General features: G+C 34.6%; 2 protein-coding genes across 2 annotated transcripts in view; one reads left to right on the forward strand and one right to left on the reverse strand.

Annotated features, from left to right (window-relative positions):
- Positions 1-14,952, forward strand: part of LOC142345809 (5'-AMP-activated protein kinase subunit gamma-1-like) — a 57,485-nt gene extending 42,533 nt beyond the window's left edge. The window contains exon 3 of the mRNA XM_075398182.1: positions 13,956-14,952. Within this exon, the coding sequence (XP_075254297.1) occupies positions 13,956-14,663 (708 nt within the window). The 3' untranslated portion in view covers positions 14,664-14,952. The remainder of the gene's footprint in view (positions 1-13,955) is intronic.
- Positions 1,492-4,737, reverse strand: LOC142345419 (apolipoprotein D-like). Its single transcript, XM_075397469.1, has 4 exons — positions 4,155-4,737; positions 2,601-2,704; positions 2,079-2,205; positions 1,492-1,785 (listed from the first exon to the last, which is right to left on the reverse strand). The coding sequence occupies exons 1-4, from the start codon at positions 4,393-4,395 to the stop codon at positions 1,664-1,666; spliced, it is 594 nt and encodes a 197-aa protein (XP_075253584.1). The 5' UTR covers positions 4,396-4,737; the 3' UTR covers positions 1,492-1,663.
- Positions 14,953-15,984: the final 1,032 nt, after the last annotated feature.

Here is a 15,984-nt window from a genome sequence, read left to right on the forward strand (position 1 = left end):
CGTAAGAGATTCTGGTTCGAATCCAGTACTGGTCCATATTTACAGTAGGTGCACCTGCTTAGGACCCCAACATATACATATATATATAAATATATATATATATATATATATATATATATATATATACATATATTTATATACATATGTATATATATATATATATATATATATATATATATATATAATTGTAATGATAATTGATGATTTTATGAAGAAACTTCACTGCTCAAAATTGTGGACTGTGATAAGAGTATCTCTGAGTAAGAGCAATGAGATGAACTTTCTTTTTCAATTCTGCCGAAATTTTTATACGTATTCTTGTTTACCTCGTACAGTTTTGCTTTAAACAGAAAATTTTGCTCCAAGGTATCATCAGTGCTGTTCACAAACAACATCACAATGTATCAAAATAACAAAATGTACTTTTTTGCACGGCAATGGTCCAACTTTCTTGCGAGTTCGTTTCAATTCAATTTACTCTTCCATTGGAGCTTGTTTTTGTACTAAGTGAAATAAAGAACTGATCGTGGCCTCTTTTGTGGTTTAATCTGAGATTTCAATAGTGAACTGAATTTCGAGGGCGAAAACTTTATCGTTGACCAACCGAGAAAAAATATTGTTTGTGGGTATATATATTAAATCAAGTTCTGGTTCATTAAATGTTTTTTCTCAAAAATTTGACCCTTCCGCACAAGTTGGGACTTCATGTGCAAACTTGCAAAACCAATTTTTGTATGATTTTTAATCTACACTTCTGTTCCCCTGTATTAGTCTAATACTACCACGTAATTACTCGAAAAATGTGGGCTGTAATCTTCATGCCATATTAGTGAAGAGTTTGGTACTCCAAATTCTGGACAATGGTAATGTTATTGTTGAGTACGAATGACAAAATGTATAATTCTTGACCTTGTTTTGATGGGTTAACGTATAATTTTTTAAAGTGGAGAAAACTGCTGTAAAGTGAAAATATGTGGTGACGTATTGTCACTGATGTTCCCAAAAAACGCCTCATAGCCTCTAAATTACACAATGTACAATTTTGCACTGTAATGGACCGGTTCATTTCTCCTATTTGGTTTGTTTTGGTTAAACGTTTTCGCCTATTTAGTTTGTTTCTGTTTGAGGGATATAACGAACTGTGGCCTCTTTTATAGCGTAATCGGAGTTTCAAATAGATAACACAAGATAGAAGGCAAAAACTTATTTTTTAACAACCGCAAAAGATAGTTCTTTGAGATGCATTAGCTGGCTAAATATATTACCACTTTTTAGTTCATCGAATGTTATTTCTTCAAAAAATTTAATGCATTCGTGCGAAATAAGAATCTTCCATACGTTTTTTTGAACAATTCTATAAAAGAAATACTATTTATTATGAATTTTTGAATACTTTTTAGGTACATTTTCACGGTAGTTTTTCTAGCGTCGTGCTGTTATATTTTTTTTGAATGCCGTGCTGAGATCTCACTTTATCGTTAAAACGTTAACGTAACTTACGAGACCTAGTTTTCGATTTCTCCGGTCTTTCTCAACGAAATGCAATACTTTTTAAATGTTTGTTTTTAAACTGCATGATAAAAAACATATCAATTAGGTCCATTTTTGAGAAAAAAATGCTGTTTCTTTGAGTTTTTTGTTTTTCCGTAATTTTCGGCTCTTTCTACTGAGGAGTAGGACATCCGACATGCTGTGGTTCTTCAAACTTGGAGATGTCTGATCCGAGATCTGCTATCTTTTGTTTCAGTTCTGTCACCAAGTCAGCAGGCAACGTCTCAGTTCGAGCTAAACACACAACGGATTTTAACATCGAATAGTTAACATTTTCAGTTGATTCGTTTATTTGATGCTAGAGGTATTTTGTCTCGTATTTTGATCAGGGCGGTCGTAATATCTGGACATTAATGTCCTAAACCCAGGTCCATCTGGTCCCTACCTGTCTTGGGTCGAGGACTTCATCCTGGGTTTTTATGATGACTTGTTAAATTTGGTTCGAGAAATTACTTAGGAAATGATAGCGCTCAAGCTGTAAATGCTTAATTTAAGAGACACAGACATGAGTGATATTGAACACTAACAAAGAATGAAAGCGAACTCCAGTTGTCCATAAGGGAAGAATAGTTGACATTGATACTGCAGAGCATACGTCTCATAATCAGTGTCGAGGAAAAACACATTGGGCTTTGTGGAGAAATGAGGCATGAACTGAAAACGAACATCTTTTAAAGTTTACATTTAAATTGTTCGATTGAGCAGTTGAATTTCTTGGCTGTGCAAGGAATATTTCTCATTGTATTGTGGGTAGTCTTAAAACAGTAAAAATATTTATTCGGTTTTTGGTGGATTTTGATATCAAAAACATGTAGATAAAAACAAACAATGTCTTGAATATTTTAGCTATGTATTTTCCTTTAATTCAACCGGCACTGAGCAGTTCTGAATATTGCAACTATACAACAAGAATTATTTCCATAAAATTATTTTTTCAAATACTTATTTGAACAATTGCAGAACAAGATTTTGTCAAATTATTTTGTTAGTGCAGTTCTGATCAAATGCATGTGGAATAAGCCTTAATGCTCTTTGTGTAGTATGTTTACCTCGAATTCTGCCTTGTTGTCTCCATTGAGATAGAGTCCATTTAAAGCACTGTTTTTGTCCTCATCGGATTGTATGTACGTCATGTTCACTTTTATGTAGCTACCTAAATCAAAGAGTTATCCCTTTTGATTAAGATTTGAATAACTGACGTGCAAATCTTTTTGATGATTCCGTAAAGCTTTTCCGAATAAAAATCACCAAGAATTCTTTCTGTGAAAATAGTAGTTCAATCGAGTATTTTGCTCAAAACTTTCGGCGCCTTTCACTATCACGTTTTAAGACTAGAGTAAGCGATAACATTTTTCTTCGAAGAATTACATGCTCGAAATTGTGGACAATGTTTAAGTTATCCTTGAGCACGAACAAGGGAATTCATGCATTTTTGTCACCGTTGTCCACAGTTAACGTTTCAATTTTTCACACCGGACAGCACTGATGTAAAATGCTACCCGTACGGAACTCCAAGTGTAAATCAGTTCTGGGCAATTGTAAATGCATGTCTCTCATTTAATATAATTTGCTCGTTTTCTCGCTTGAAATTTGCTTCTTTCAAGCGTATTTTAAATGCGCATAAGACTAAGGTTCAACAATAACGGTGGCGCAGCAAGGAGGACAAGTATGGCGGGAGCTGGAGAGCGTTGGTTCGATCGCCGTACGGAACATTATTTTCGCACTTGGATTAAGACTTGCCAAGTCTTGGCCAAGTCTGACAAGTCCTAAATGTGTTATGATCATAGCTCTGAATCAGTACTGATACCTAGACTTGGAAGTAGACTTGCCCAGTACTGATATTGACTTGGCGTTAAGTACGGGTAATCTTTGACGCGACATGTCCACTTTTGTCTTCAAATGACCCCACAAAGCCAAAAACTTACAAACTGTACAAATTGAAGCGCAGAATATTTATTTATATTCAGTTTAGCTGAGAAATAAGTACAATTTGACTGAAATTTTGCGGAAAGTTTTTTCGTAAATTTTAAGACTAAACACAACATATCTATGAAACTTCAGCTGAGAAGCTAAAGCAGCCAGTATATATATATATATATATATATATATATATATATATATATATATATATATATATATAGCCCAATAAGAGGAGAGTCTTCCTTGGAAAATATTTCTCCCAATGAGTGGGGACAAATCAACACTAATTTGTATTGATGTCTCGCCCAACGAGAGGGGAGCTCAAAATTCTATGTTATATCGCATGGGTTGTGAATCAGTTGCTGGGAAAATTTGAGTGCGAGAACAAGAGAAACAACTCTTCCAAAACTTTTCCAAGACGGTAGCAAGGTTGATTCCGACTGATTCGAACTGAACTGATAAGTAAAATCAAGGATCGGCTATGAACCAAGGTTTCAATAAATTTCAGAAATTTCATAAAGAGCACATGTAAAAATGCTAACCAATGATCTAATAAGGTGGCCCCAAGAATCGTGCTGTTTAAAAAAATGCGTGTTGTATGAGAAGAACATTGCAAAGGACTTCTCACAAGACAGACGTTTGAGTTTATTCACGTTTAGCTTACTTCGTTAATAGTACTTAACCTTTCTGGTCCTGACTAGTGACTTGATAGTCAGACACGACACATGAGCATCCGACTTCCATTGGGTTAGGGTATCTCTGTATCTCGTGCCATTTGCCCAGGAATCTGTCTAGGGAGAAGTTGGCCATGGCTGAGAAGGAGGGACAGGGTGAGTCAGAATAGGACCACTTGGACAAAAGACCAGGGGCACTAAGGGCTACACTCAATAGAGACACAAATGCTATAATGGTAGAAGTATTCATTTTGAATGTTTCTTTTTGCGAGGCCTAAATTGATGGAAATTTGAGCAAAAAGAAATTAGAGTTATTGAAAGTTTACTGATGTTCACTTGTTGTTTGGAACAAATCGAATGATTGTTGGTTGTTTGTGAATGCTATTTATATCGGTGGCTGAATATTTAACATTTCCAATTGCAAGTTAAACCCAGAAAGTTAGTATAGTTCAAAATGGTTGGCGTTTCCGTTTGATCATAGGTTTCGCACCACCTTGCTTAAGTATTTTAAATGAAACTTAACATCGCAAAATATTTCAAAACTTGAGTTTGATACTTGGTTGGAGGTCAAAATATCGTAGCAGGAGTCAACTGAGTTCAAATTAAGATGAAAGGCTGTTTTTTTAAACCATCACTGAGAAGCTTACAGTAAAGCTGTGCGGACTTTGTTGATGCCATCCTGCACAGCTCACGAAAAAATCTTTCAGATTTATTTGATCCTATTTTCTATTTTAAGGCTTTTAGTTGTTTTGTGGAAACCATTTTCATATAAATCTGAACATTCGGAATTGAACGGAAATCGGCACCGGAAAACGCCAGCCACCTTCTTTGTAAGTAGTTTTTTTTTCGGTACCGGTAGATGCTCGTAATGTCCATAAATAGAGCAACACAAAGCAGTTCGAATCCTCAAAAATTTTAAAAGTTTTTTATAGAGCAAATCAATTTTGATCATTGCGGGGAAAAGCGATGACAATTTTTCCGTAGTGCTAATTTTACATGAAATTTCGTACACAAAAAATTCTCAAGATAATTGTATCCCCATGACATAGTTGAATCTTTGAAGCAGAATTAAGTCCTTAAAGCCCAGATTTCCAAAGTAACTAGATTGAAAGATCAAAACGCTGAAAAAGATTTCACAACACAAACAGCCAAAACTGTTTTTTAAATCAACACATACTTGCAAACTTCGCGGACGAAAAGGCAGTGCCCTGTATGGAAACTCTAGTTAGTGTTTTTCACTTTTTAACTGGAAGTTCAAAAATGAGGACTGCATTCCACCGCAAAAAATGTTTGACGAAAGCTCGTTCTGCAAAAAAGTGTGCGGCAGATTAATTGCAGTAAAATCCATCATTTTAGCTATCTTAAAACATTATATCGTAAAATTGAGCGCAAAAAAGCAAAAAGATTATAACTTTGTGAAATGCCCTTACTGCCGCACGTAACTATTTTTTTGATTTATTTGATCCTATTTTCTATTTTAAGGCTTTAATTGTTTTGTGGAAGCCCTTTTCATAAAAAACTTAACATTCGGAATTGAACGGAAATTGGCACCGGAAAACGCCAGCCACCTTCTTTGTAAGTAGTTTTTTTTCGGTACCGGTAGATGCTCGTAATGTCTTTAAATAGAGCAACACAAAGCAGTTCGAATCCTCAAGAGCAAATAAATTTTGATCATTGCGGGGAAAAGCGATGATCAATTTTTCCGTAGTGCTAATTTTGCATGAAATTTTGTACACAAAAAATTCTCAAGACAATTGTATCCCCATGACATAGTTGAATCTTTGAAGCAGAATTAAGTCTTTAAAGCCCAGATTTCCAAAGTAACTAGATTGAAAGATCCAAACGCTGAAAAGGATTTCACAACACAAAAAGCCAAAACTGTTTTTTAAAAACTCTTCTGTGATTTGAATTGTTTTCAGTTTCAAGATTAAAAGGTTTAGCATAAAAACATCCTTCAGAAATACTTGATAGAAATGATAAAATTCAAGAAAACAAGAATAAAAAAGAATTTGTTTCGATTTGTTGAAAGTGATAGGTAAGTCTTGCTTAATAGATCGACAGTGTTATGCTCTTTATGCAAGACTTTATTTTTTTCGAACTTTGCGAGTTCCAGACTTTTTCTATTTTGAGCTCATACAACGAGAACCCAATGTTTCAATTGAGGAGATCTCGGATTAGTTAAATTTTTGTTACTCGATTGTTTTGTCAAGCAAAAAATTGCAATTCAAAAAAACAATGCACTCTTTTAGTTTTTTTCTCCCATTTTCTTTCTAGTGGTAAGGTTGCTTTTTAATGGAGGTTTCTTTGTTTCATTCAATAAAAATGAGCCAATTATCCTTAAGTGTGAACGATTTTTGTGAAAATAATTGGGTACAACTTGACTTAAACCAAGAAGACCAAGCGTGGTCATGTATGAGGGTTACCGAGATTTCTTACTATTCTCAGAACACATCAATTTACGATCTAGAAAAGTTTATGGTGCCTGTTTTCTTCAAGTTTTTAGATATAATACTAATCTAAAATTTAGGATGTGATGATTGGCAAAGTTCTTAAAGCAAAAAGATGAATAACAAAAAAATTTTGAAAAAATTTTTCTACTCAAAGTAATTTAAAATCAGTTTTTAACTCCTAAGAAACCATGAATTTAATGTCAAAATTCATCAAGAAATTAAAGTCAAAAGTGTTTTCAACAACTCCAAAAATACGAGATAATCAAAGCACAGATTTTTTTGAATACGATTGAAAATTTTTGTTTGTTTCAATCACATATCTATAAGATAAAAGGTTCAAAGCAACTATGATAACTTTTCTTGTGATTGTCAACACCACAGCGAACTATGGATATGAGTGTGGCAAACTGAGTGTGGAAAAAGTATGAGTGTGGAAAAAAACTCGCTACATACTGAGAAACTAAAATTAAAGCATTATGGCTAAAAGTTTGTATGGTGCAATTCTTGAAAACATAAAACTCAGTTGAAAGACCTTGAGTGAGAACAAATTTATTAGTTCATCAATCAGAGTAAAATCTTGGTTTACAGAACCCTTGTTGTTGTTATCAGTTCAATTCGAATCATCAGGGGAATCACTATCGCAACGACCCATATGATGAAACATAAAAGTTTACGCTCCCCACTCATTGGGTGAGAAGTCAACAACGTACCAGTACTGATTGTCCCAGCTCAGAGAAGACACCATTTTCAGAGAAGACTCCCCTACTTACGTGTGAATTAAACTTACAAACATTTGCTGGTGTTTCATTTTTGCCTATAAACTAGGGTCTCTTGCAATCAGCATTTTTGCGGACCCATGAGTAGCAATAACGGAGACTGATTGATATAACCTATTGAATGCCAAACATAACCCATCAGGCTGCAAGCTTCTGTTGTCAGCCAGAAGGACGATTCGTTTAAGTGTTTAACGAAAAGTTTCGGAGAATCCCCCAAGCGACCCGAGGGCGAAAGGAATACACTGAAATCCGACTTTTCATTTCTGGTCGCACTGTTCGTACTTCATGTCTTCAGCAGCTAACAGGGCGAAACCACACTTGTCAGCTGCATTTGCGATAAGGCACTGAGTTGTAAAATAATCATTTTTATTGCTACCATTTGTTGATATGTCATCTAGGAGATGAAATTAGGCTTTGATAGTTAAGTACAATTAGAATTTAACAGAAGTCTGGAGCTCTGTCTAAGTGAGGATTGATTTTATCTGTCTGAGAGAAGACAGAAACCACTTTAGCATTAGTCTTTTGGTGTCTCTTGAGATTGAGAGAGATAGAATTATTGTAGCTAATTATATTCCCTCTTCTTATTTCATTTTCCACTTTCTACCTCCATGTTCCCAATCCAATTTCACAACACTGATTTCCCAACAGACTTCGCCCTCATTATCTTTGTCTTTTTCTTATGCCAACTCTCTTTCCATCGTCGCTTATCTGCTCTGAATCAGTAGTGTTCAGTATTGTAGTCATATCCGGATTCAAGTAGCTATTAAGAACATAAATAGCAAAAATAGAACTCCGGGTTGTCGTGTCAACGACAGAAATAAAAATCGCTACAAAATGTAAAAGATTTGCCGAAAACGCGTTGAATGGATGTGAGATATGCGGTTTTAAGCGGTAAATGCGATAACTGCGGTGAGTGTTCGCATATTAAGTTCTTAATTTTTTCACGGTCAAGTCAAGCTAAAGTGGATACACTTTATCAAGAAATGCAAGATAATAATACCATGAACAAAGCTTTAAAAACTTTTTTATCACTTGTTCCACAAATACTGTTTCGCCACAAAGTTAGAGGAATCTTTGATACATTTTCGGGTGCTTTTGTTTAGTGCAAATCTAAACACACGGTGGAGCAGAAAATCTATTGGTTGATTATCTGTCGTGGAATATGGCTCACTCAAAATTAAGGAAAATTTGCTTAAGTACCTATCTGAACTGTTTCGAAAGAAGTCCTATCCTTGAGCTAACACCGAATCAATTTAGTACTCCGCAAGTCTTATTGCAAACTAAAATTATAATCGAACCATAAATATGATCATGTAACTTTTTCCACTGCACAGATTCAATTCAAGTCTTGATCAAGACTTGGCATGTCCAAGTCTTGGTAAGATTTAAAAACCCTAGACTTCATGTTTTTTGGCCCGGATCTGCGTTTGGTTTATCATTGGATCAATATAAATTCTCCAAATAGAGGATTTCAACAACAAGTTGGCACCCACGGGGGCCTGCGTCACACTTCGATATGCCAGCCGTTATGTTCAAAGTTAAAATAATAATAACTTTTCCTGCCGATTGCCAACCTCGAGAAATTTGGGATAAAATTTTTAATAAAAAAACAAGTGTCTTTTAGATAAGTTGATAAGTAGATATGTTTAGCGGACCAAAATATACTGTAACATGACTGGAACATGAAGTGAAGCTCTAGCAAACAATCAAATGCTATTGAGACCCAGGTTGAGGTCTCAGACGGAAAGTCGATATGTACAGACCGTCCCAAACGGAAAGTACCTATGTCCAGACCGTCCCAGACGGAAAGTGCCTATGTCCAGACTTTCATGCGTTCACCAGACTTTCGTGCGTTCATGTCCAGACTTTCGTGCGTTCATCAGATTTTCGTGTGTTCATGTCCAGACTTTCGTGCGTTCATCAGACTTTCGTGAGTTCATCAGATTTTCGTGCGTTCACCAAATTTTCGTGCGTTCATGTCCAGACTTTCGTGCGTTCATGTCCAGACTTTCGTGCGTTCATCAGATTTTTGTGCGTTCATGTCCAGACTTTCGTGAGCGTTCAACAGATTTTAGTGCGTTCATGTCATCAGTTGGATGCAAATTGAACTGAAAAATGTTGAAATGAAACAAATGTAGTGCATATAATGAAAATTTTCATTTTAAATCAATTTTTCTATATGATGGACCATAAATTCGTACCCCTAACTTAGGTTTTTGAGTTCTTGCTGTAATCTTGTTTCAAATTATTCGTCCAATTTTTCAAAAAAAATCAGTTGGGTGCAAGTGAAACTGGAAAGTGTTGAAAGGAGACAAATGTAGCGCAAATATCAAAAATTTTTTGTCAGTATGATCAGTACGGTCAGCATGAACAGTATGATCAGCATGATCAGTATGGTCAGCATGATCAGCATGTTCACTGAGACCAAAAACTAACCTGTGATCCGACATGAAGTTTGAACTAGCTTTCTGTGCGTGAACGCAGAAACAAAACAGTTTCCGCGAAAACTTTAATTAAATTAAAAGTGCTGAATAAAAATAATCCGACCACTGCTTATACCTTGCATAACTCTTCTCGGAGTCTGAATGTTATCACATTCAAACTCCAAGAAGATTTATGCCAGGTATAAAGTTAATATTAATATTGCGAACAAGAAGCCGCATTAAAAACAAGAGTTTAAACTAAATGGTACAAATTGTAAATTCAATCCCCTGTAAGGAATTATTTAAAAATTAACAGTTGAGTGACAAACAATCAGGCTTAGCAACTTCACTTGAGGAATCGTTTCGTTGACAGGTAAAAGCAACCTGTCGAGAAAAGCAATCAAGATCAACTGAAATTAGACAGCGTTTTCTCTGCAATAGTCAACCATCTGCATCAAAAAACTCCACTGCAGAAGTGAAGTCCACTTCTTTGATTGGAAGACGTAAAAGCAAAATAGCGCCTAAACACAATAAACATTTAACGATTGAGCAGTAAAAAATTAAGCAAAAAATAGTAATGTGTACTTTTGTTTGAAGTAAATTTAAATGCAAATCTTTACAAGCTAGACTTTTGTTTTCACAAAGAAACTCACAGTTCTGTTCTTTTTTTGAAAAACTGATTCGCAAGCAATGTGAAGCTCTTTTCTATCATAGCTTCGCGGTGATTCTGTTTTCTTTTCTTTCGGAAAAGTAACTAGTTATTCCAATATTTTATATACAGTTTGTGACTAAACATAGAAATGTAAACAATCAGCATTACTAGTATCCACTGCTACCAAAACAAAAACTAGTTACAAAGAATGTAGCTATCACTTATCACCGTCTTTTGACGACCAATTTGGAAAACCTTTGAATTACGTGTAAGTAGTTTCCACGCGGCAATTAAACAGCCTAAAATGGGAAGTACTTTCAAAGTAATGTGATAAGAGTTACAGCGGCGGTAGGCTCATTTCACAAAATTTTGATTCGTTTTTGAAGTGAAGCGAATTAGGACAATTAAGATAAACCCACCAAGATTTTTTCGGAATTTTTTTTTTCAAATAGAGCATAAAATAGTAGATTTCGCATTCTAGTGCACACAATTAAGTGACAATAATGGAAGTGTTTCCCACATTTACATGACCACTTTCAATTTCAGATTTCATCTAAATGTCTTTGATTGCCCACAATTTAGAAACTGATTAAATACTTTCAAAAACAAGAACAGAAAATGTAATGACAAATCTTCCTCATAAATGCCTCGTTTAAAACTGCTTTTTTAAAATTCAAAATTAGATAATTATAGTTAATTGCAGAATAATCACTCAATTTTTCTTATTTTAAGGGCTTTCACGTTTTGATGTGTTTAGGATAATGCATCATTTGTTACTCAAATATATATATATATATATATATATATATATATATATATAGTAATACATTGTGAAATCTGGCATTATTTCGGATCAATTCACTTAAATGCGAATTCGGTTACTTTAAAAGTAATTTTTGCTTCCGATCCATGAAAACGCAATATGCGCGTTCCAATTAAGTAAAACCTAATTACGGCAATTTGGCGGAAGGGGCTCCCACATAAAGTGGATTCCAAGAAAAGTAGGTTCCACGTAGAGTAGGTTCGGCGAAAAGTAGACTTCACTTCTCAGGTTCGAGTTTAAAAGTCGAAAATACTGTAATTTCCATTTGGGGTAGTGCTTTTTCGTCCTCGAAGTTTGTAAGTACGTTTCACACGTACAATGTATTAAGATAAGAAAAGTGAAATGAGGTTACAAAATTGAATAAATTTACGCGAAAAATTGGGTACCGATACACGCTAGTAAAGAAGAAAATGATGCCATCAAATGAAACAAGAATTGATTAAGACAAAAGACATAACCATATTTGAAAAAAGAACTGAATTAAGGCGATTTCATTGCAGTCAAAGTTGTCAAACTTTTCCAAAAAATTTTATAATTTATCATGGAGATTTTAAAATTTTAGGCCGAAAAACTACTCCAGCCGAAGGTCAAACAGGAGTACGTTATCAAAAAGTAAACAAATTAAGTAACAAAGGAGTAATTACTAGGAGTAATTACTACTACAATTGACGTCTCTAACTTTTTTTAACTTTGGGAATCCACTTTTGAATTTTAAGGCCGAAACAGAAAGATGATAATGTTTACATTTTAGAAAAAAGTCTTTAATACTTTCAGAACTCAGATCAAAACAATTATGTGACTTCTGCGTATTTCAGTCCATACCTTCTGCCTGCAATTTTTTAGAGCAGGCCTGGGACAAGACACTCTAAAGATGATAGTTTAGCGAACTTTATGATTCATGAAGGGAATTTTCTTGTCTTGAGCATCATCCAAGCGCGATTACTAAAAAAATGCTGTTTTTCCTGCTGTGAGATTTTATGATTTCGAATTGTAACACGAAACATCGTGTTTATTAAACGAACATTAAACTTTTTTTCAAATAAACTTTTTTGTTATTCCCACTGCAGTTAAAATTTCAATTGAATTGATTAGTTCTTGCTCTGCGTTTCCACGTCCTTTGCGATAGTTTTATCAACACAAATTTAAATTTTAATGGAATTGCATTGTATTTTGCAATTATTTGTGTTTGGATTAGGGTTTCAAATTAGCGTTATAATACCTAAAATAAATGGTTATAGCTGGATTTTGGTCTTCTATACCGCCTTAGGCTCCCATTTTGTAGCTAATCCATATATTTTGCACCTAGTGAATCGAAACATGATAGAGCTTGCTCGGTAATGTATGATCTTGTCATCTCTTGCAAAGCATGAAAGTCTTGCCAAGAACATAAACATTTCTTCGCTATTCTCATTAATATCAGGTTAAAGTCTGCTGAAGGTTAACCCAGAAATTTTTTGGTTGCCCTTTGAAATGTCGTGTAAATGTTTATAGCATTTTTTAAATATCTGTTTCCTAATCCCTATTGTCATCTAAAAACGTTCGTATTAGGTTATTGCAACTTTTTTTGTCCCTTATCTTGCTAGGCATAAGATACAATGCTAAGCATAAGATCTTGGCAAAATTTATATATTTTGTTATGATTTTTATCAATGTATATCGTGAAACCAGATACACTTGTGACTGCAGTACTATTTTATGATATCCCAATTGTCAAATTTTATTTATCTTCAGTTTTTAACCTTTACATTGAAAATCCTGTTTATTATTTTTCGTCATTTTAGATCTGACATTATTTTTCCGATTCTTTTCTCAGTTCACACGAAGTTTGTTAAACGAAACGAAAAACAAATAATATTTACTGAACACCAAAATTACTAAACGACGTTATGTATACTGTCAACAATTAATCGGATTACTCAATCAGTTGACAAATGATATGAATATTAAAAATTAGTTATGACATCGAATAATTGAAAAAAGACATTATTACAATTATAGTGAATCCCTCTCAAATCTATGTTCAGTTTTATAGTCTTCTTTTCATATAGTTTGAAACTTATAATTGTTCTCGAACGATTATGGCCGAATTTTCGCCTGACCCTTTTGAAGTTTTGTCCTCAAAAACGGGATAAACAGTTAACTCCCGGAGGGCATTCAATTCTCTTAGAACCTTTCGGCTCCCTAGTCTCTCAGTATGCAATTAACAGAAGCAGTTTAAGCGACATAACTTCAGTGTTAAGGTGGTTTTTAGAGTTTAGCACACTACTCCCTTAACACCATCCCCCACTTAACTTAATTTTAGAGTTTAGCACACTACTCCCTTAACACCATCCCCCACTTAACTTAATGTGGGCAATTAGCTTCCTTATCGAAAGTTTTCTATTAGCGTCATTTTCTTCTCTGCAATTCGCAACAATATTTACACTACAAATTTCTACCGGCACCAAAATGAAAGGTCAAAAAAGGGACTATAACTTACATACCAATCAAAGGGGTCAATTATGAGTAAGTTTGGTCAACTTTTGCTATGTAATATGGTAGAAAGGTAGAAACCAGCTAAAAATGCGAGTGAATTTAGTTAAAATTTCGGTACCGGTTAACGCGTGTAATGTAGATAAGCTCCCGGTGATTTCTTAATTTGTTTTATGTTAATTTTGTTATTGTGATTTTGGTTAATTTTTTTCAGGGGACGTCAGAATCGCGATCTCTTGTATTTGCCTACAGTGACTCCAATCTGTTCAACTGCCTTCGCCTTCTAGTCACACACAAGATACACCGCATACCCATATTAGACGTGGACAATGGGGGCAACATCATCGCCTTCGCCAGTCACAGAACCATCCTGCAATACATACACTGTGCCACTTTTCACAAACCCTTTTTCTATAACCAAACTGTGGCCAAACTCAACATAGGAACTTACGGATCTGAAAACTTAAAAACCGTCAATTCCAAAATGATAACGTGGGAGGTCTTGAGGTTGTTCAAAAAGACGGATTTGTCAGTTATTCCTGTAGTTGACAAGGAATCGGGCAAATTTTTAGGCCTGTACTCGAAAGAGGACGTATTTCACCTGGGTGCTAATCAGCTTACTGAAGATTTCATTGTGCCTGTTGACCGTTGGCTGAACAAATTCTCCCAGAACCGCTACAAAAAGTGCAAATCTACCGAAAAACTATCAGTTATCATTTCAAAATTCTGTGAAAATAAAGTTCGTCACTTGGTAATTGTGAACACAGAAGGAGGTCTAGAAGGGATTATTTCGATATCGGACGTGAATAGGTTTATATTGGCCAATCAGGATTTAGATGCGAACAGCGAAGATACGGAATCGGCGAATTCTTCAGCAAGTAGTACTAATTTGTCAGCAACAAGCTTAAATTTATTCCAATGAAAAATGGAAAAATTTACGATTAATAAATTCAAACTAGCTGCTATGACGTTACCAACGACATGCTCTTTCACTATCAAAATAGAATAACAGGAAATATATACGGAATTGTTAAATTAGTTGGTAAGCTCGTGGACGAATCGGAAGCCCTCCTTGGTAAGAAAATAGTCGTTACAGTACGTGAATTAGACTTGAATTCTTTTCGTATTAATTCATCATCACAATTCAATTTTCAACTATTTATGTTTATGTTGTCTAAATGAAAAATAAAATTTAATGATTTTTTTCTTCATACATCGTTCTTCAAACATGAACTATGCCAGCATGTAATTTCGCAAGGAGTTGCCGTCAAAGAAAAAAGTTCCGGAGTCGAAAACAAAAGATAACCTTGATCGAAAAGTCTCGTAAGATTCGTGCAACATTCTTATGAAAAGTTGCTAAAATTACAAGATCCGTACAAGATTGCAATCGCATCTTATGAGGCTGACTTCATCTGGATAATGATTCCCAAAGAACAAATCTGTTTAGCAAGATCTTTCATGAATTTTTTGGAAGGACCTTGAGTTGCACTCGCAAAAGCCTGGCCAGATCTTACAAAATCAACTTTAAAGATTTTTAGGTACAAACCTCCATCTAAACTTCCTTAAAACGATTCTGTTCGAGACAAACATTTCTAATTTCTTTTGCTTTTACTAGCATCAATCTATACTTGCAAGTTATAGCGTGTTTGAAAACAGATTTGTATTCCTTTGATAAAAATTAATTCATTAATAATATGTTTCCCATTTTATTAGTATGCAGTTTTTTATCGCTGGGAATGCGGCGAGCTCCCTTGTTCGGTTTCTCAGAACCAATTTTTCGATATTTTTGTTCCGACCCTCTTGAGGGGGGAGGAACTATAATCAAAGGGTTTTTTTCGTTCAGTCAATTTTGCCCAATCGATATATTCTTTGTACAGAGTTGTGAGTGGTATCATTAGAAAGCTTGTCCAGCGTAGAATAAGGAATTAAAAAGATTTTTTTGAATTTCATACTTTATTCACATTTTCCGGATTTTCGCCCAAAATTTTGTGATTTTTGCTAAAAAATGTTAACAATAGTACTGTTAATTTTGTTTTTAGATACAGAAAAAGTAGTGTTGACAATTTTCATTTACTTTTTCTGGCTAAAATTATGGGTAAATATTTCACAATTCGGCCTTTTTCATCAAAATTTGCCCGAAATAAGCTTCTTTAGTCCACTTTGAATAAATTTGTCCAAATTCACACCCCAAAAACAACAAACACAATCCTTGTTATCTACAAAGACTAGTTTTATTTCCACTT

Source organism: Convolutriloba macropyga, chromosome 9, assembly GCF_964194025.1.
Source record: "Convolutriloba macropyga chromosome 9, txConMacr16.3, whole genome shotgun sequence".
Taxonomy (NCBI): Eukaryota; Metazoa; Xenacoelomorpha; order Acoela; family Convolutidae; genus Convolutriloba; species Convolutriloba macropyga.